The 4,781-nt window shown below is 45.8% G+C and overlaps 1 protein-coding gene across 1 annotated transcript in view; it reads right to left on the reverse strand.

The window, feature by feature from the left end:
- Nucleotides 1–1,868, reverse strand: part of LOC146198466 (arylsulfatase B-like) — a 33,983-nt gene extending 32,115 nt beyond the window's left edge. Inside the window, exon 1 of the mRNA XM_084591906.1 lies at nt 1,347–1,868. Coding sequence (XP_084448032.1) covers nt 1,347–1,622 — 276 coding nt within the window. The 5' untranslated portion in view covers nt 1,623–1,868. The remainder of the gene's footprint in view (nt 1–1,346) is intronic.
- Nucleotides 1,869–4,781: the final 2,913 nt, after the last annotated feature.

The following is a 4,781-nucleotide window of genomic DNA, read 5'->3' on the forward strand; positions in this document are numbered from 1 at the left end:
TCGCTAGAAATTAAGAGAGTCAGAAACAAGCATTTAAGCTTTCGTTGAGGGGGCTTTACAGCATTACCTACTGATAAATGTTCGTCACTGCGCGTGGTAATGTCGCCAAGATTATGTTACTTCTTACAAACCCTCAAATATGCGGAAAAGCTCTGCATTCCATGTATAAGAAATGAACTTAAGCGACGCCATTTTATTATTATGCAATGGCGACAAACAGTCAACAAGTTCTGAGGCGCGAATCTTCGGCGCTACATTTCCAAATCACATTGCATCCTAAGCAAATTTAGAAAGGGGTTCATCTTTGACATGGATGGTCTTCAATCTCGCGGCTCACTGTTACCATGCATAAGATGACAAAACAAAGCACACTCGTTAATTCTAGTTAATTATTCGCCTAAACAAAAAGCTTTGTCATATGCATGATGTCGCCTTGCTGCGCAACACATCTGTACAGATCGCACAGGCGCGCCTCTGATTGTTTTTAAAGTATAAATCTGTGATTTGGTTTGGTTTATGGGGTTTAATGTCCCAAAGGGACTAAGGCCATGAGACGCCGTTGTGGAGGGATTCAGAAATTTCGACCACCTGAGGTTCTTAACGTGCACTGACATCACGCAGCACATGGGCGCCTTGATTTTCGAATCCATCGAAATGTGGTCGCTGTGGCGGGGACTCAATACCGTATCGTTGGGCACAGTAGGCAGTGGGCACTCCTAACCACTGCATCACCCTGACGGGGCTATCTCTAAACGTTAAAGGATACCCTGTACATATACAAGCCAAAATCTCCCCCATACAGGTGTATATATCGTGTGTACACTACTGTTAACGTCGACTGCGCTTTCGTAAGGGAAATGGAGCAGACTACGTTTTTAGGGAACATTTGTGAAAATAACGAGCATCTTTCGCGCTGGCTCGCGTGAAGGTTTTACAAAAAGGCATAGACAGCTCTCTGACTTTGTAAGGGCAGATCGAAGTTTGACATCTTTCTGGAATATCCTTATCAAGCCTTCATTGTAACTATTACATAAGTGCAATGCCTGAAAAATTAACACCACCGAACCTTGTTCAGAGAGCAAGAATAAGATAAATGGAACAAAAATATATTTTAATTGCCCCAATTGTGATAATAATTTAGCTCGTACGTTTTGATTTCAGTTTCTCGAGTCAAAATGCTTCACATATAGGCAGAGGTACCGGTCCATGACGCCATATTGATAATTTTCTTTTTCTGTCGTTCTGGAGAATCTCATCCCTTAGTTGTACGCGCACAAAATTTCAAACAAAAAGTGGCAGCTGTTGCAAGAAAATATGAAAGTACTACAGCAGACAAATGTACTCACCAGGTCATCGGCCAGTATGAAAACAATGTGCGGCTGCTTCCGCCGAGAAGGCCACATCACGCTCGTCGCTACCAGAGCCACCACAAACGCCACAGTGGTCCGAAGAGTTAACCGGCGGTAATTTTGTTTCCTCGTCTTGCAGGTCGAATGAAGCGCTGAATCGACACCATTTCTTGTAATGTTCTCCTTTTTGTCTTGATCAGGGCGGGAACACGCTCTCGTTCGGTTATCTGAGCGCGCAGCCTCTCCGGCGCAGTTCAGGCTTGCGACGCTCATGTTAGACGTAGAGGAAACTCCGCTGACATAGAGCTACGTTGTATCGTGTACTATGCAGTCTTCGAGCCCTGGCAGCCTCTGAAATCGCGCATATTCTACTGCAGTAATAGCTAGGTGTCTCGTTTTCGGACTCCGCAGTTCGATCTACGGCAGGAAACAGCTGCGAAGCGAACTGTCACAGCCGGGCAGCCTAATTATAAAGGGGGAAGGGGAATTAAGGTCTTCAGCCTACACGCGGCTTATGACTTGTCAGGACTCCTTTGTAACGGGTAAGTCTAAAAGACAGAAAAACAGATAGAGAATTTTTCTCTATCCGTTTTTCTGTCTTTTAGGTGCACGCTAAACATTATTGTCAACAACAGCCATTCCTTCGACCCGGAGCTTAAAAATTAAAAATAAAGCTCTAAACCCTGGTGGTATTTAGGAATAACATGTGCTCTTGGCCGAGGTTGAGGTTTTAGTGATATGGTAGAAATGGTAAATCTGAAACCTTTCCAGTGGGACGTCATATTTGCTCTTTTTCTCTGCCAGGGAAAACAATTTCTACATTACCATTAATCTCCGTGTTTTACGGCACATACTTCCGTCTGGGAGGTTGTTGTAATGAGGAAACAAAAAATCCAAAAACAACTGCTGCGTGTCACAAATACGCCGCAGCTGTGCTTCAGGGACCAGCACTATGCCATTCCGTTCTGTGTACTGCTGCCATCGGGACATCGACTGAGTTCAGTAAAAGCATGCACCTGACCCATCGTATATAGAGCAGCGGTGTCATTTTATGCATGCCTTCAAACAATTCCAAATACCCCAGACCTATTTTGCTCGAAGTACGCAACCGTCAACGTCGACAGTTTAGTAGCGCTCACAGATGAAATAACCGAAGGAGAGGATGTGCCTTAAGCGCTGCGAACTAAATGAGCCTATTGAGCTCGCTCAGCCGAAAATGCGCCGCAGTGACATAGAATTGAGAGAAGTAACCCACCGCGCTATGCAAGACGTTCCGAGTTCAGCGTTCACCCAAGTTTTGTCCGAGTTATCACGACGGCAGTCAGTGAACGCAGACAGCATGGAAAGCGCGAAAACAGCAGATCGTTAAATGTAGAGATAACGCCACACGAGCGCAACCTGCACAGGCCGCTTCCTCGTTTCAAACATAGCAGACAGGAATACAACGCGCCAGCGCCGCTTACTCCTGCCGGCACAGCATCGAAAATCACAATATCATTACTTGCCCCCAATGTCTCCACACTCGCTGGGAGCCGCCTTTAATGTCCATTTCGGGCTTGTCGAGGGCGTTTTACCTGTTTCTGTCATCAACTTTCTATCCACTATCAAAGGTAAACAGTTTTCGTGCCAACCCTCTCCCTTCTTTCGAATACGTTAAAGGATAACGTATCATGCTACGAATATTTTATTTAAATAATAAGGTGCTTTTAGTTTCCAGCGCAAGAACAAAAAAACCCAAGCATGAGGCGAATGTCAAAAAATTGGTACTTTCTGCCGCTAGTGGCGCTGGTGAGCCCCAGCTTGCACGCGGTCAAATCGAACTTTACAAATACATGAGTAGTCTTGTACGGTGAGTTGGTGTCAGAGGCGCTGCTGTGCCATTCTTCTAATTATTATTTGCTGCTTTCGCTCAAGAGAATTTTGGGCGTCAGGTACGTTGCTGTCATTCCTTGCTTCATTTTCTATCGTTGCGATAAGCCAACAAAGTATCAGAGTCCCCAAGCGAGGCAAAGATAATCTTGAGGCAAAAGTACAAAACAGATGATTTTTTGAGGTGGAAGTCTTTAAAAGCTCATACCCCTGACGTCCGGTCACACTATAGCTGTCAATCAAATGACATCATGACGACGTCATCAGAAAAGTAAATATACTTTCTCCACCGGGAATGATCCTTCCCTCGGATCGATAGCCGAGAGCTTTAACCAACTGTACCACGCCCAGGATCGTGAAAAGAATATCATACTTCTTGTCTACCGTGACAATGACAATGAGCGATGACAATGACGCTGCAATTAGTGATAACGACCATGATGACAGTAGCGATGATAATGATGTTGCATTTAGTTAATAATGATAATGAGAACAAACGTGATGCGCCCTGTGCAGCAGCAAGGCTTTCGATTTTCTGCAGTGTAGATTCAACAGTGCTCTCGGAATTTTTGAGGCTTTACATGCTCTATCGAAAAAAAAAAAAAAAGAACACTTCCTGAATAAATCACGCGCTCGAACAGAAACTGCACTCAGGGTAGGAGTTCAATCATCGGAACTGTTTATGAATGCCTTCGCATTCACTACACATTTGCCAAAAGCTTTTGAGCTGTAACTATACGTCTTCCATGCCGAATATGAAGGTCATGTACTTCTGAGAAATGACCTCAGGTGCGATGCGAGTGCCCGATGCCACTCGCTTCTTCACACGTGCGGCGCGCGGAGCCGGTGGCGCTCTTTTTATTCTGCTTTGCATCTTCTTATACTTTGCACCCCTGCTATTTCTTCTTCGACACCTGTCAAACTTCATTAATACCGGTGCATACCTGCCCATGCACACAACATTTCCTTGCACAATGAGCCTTCCAGTCCTCTGCCTACCCTTTCCCTCCACCTCCACAGCTACCCATCTGTCTCGCCTCCCGGGACCTCCCCCTTCAAAATGACCTCGACACGTTTAAATTGTGTCGTCTAGACTTGACTGCGGTGTTTTTGAGGTTCGCGGACGGCAATGGAGGAGTCCTGCGCTGGAACCAGTGCTTCGGCTGTGTTTCCTTGACGTTCGTAAACAGCCATGGAGGAGTTAAACCACAAAAAGCCTTGCCTGCCTGGGCTTCATTGGGCTTCCGTTCTGAAACCTTCGCTCAGTCGAGTTGAACTTCAGCCTTTTTTTACATTAAAGCAGATTTCGTCGTCTCGGTGGCGACACCGAACAGCCCCTTCCATTTCGTTGGTATTAAAACGCTAACGCCATCATTAGATGTGTCAGGCGAGATTCATTAACCAAGCTGGGACTGCAATGTTTCGCCGGGCTCAGTTTTGTCGCCTGTGATAGGACGACCATGCATACTGACAGCTGTGGTACTTTTCTCTCGGAGTATTGCGCACGCTCTATAGCACGCTTCGACTTCGTCGTCCTGTGCGCCTTTACGCCTCGGAAGTCTC

Source organism: Amblyomma maculatum, chromosome 2 (genome assembly GCF_055883805.1).
Source record: "Amblyomma maculatum isolate TAMU_Amacu chromosome 2, ASM5588380v1, whole genome shotgun sequence".
Lineage (NCBI taxonomy): Eukaryota > Metazoa > Arthropoda > Arachnida > Ixodida > Ixodidae > Amblyomma > Amblyomma maculatum.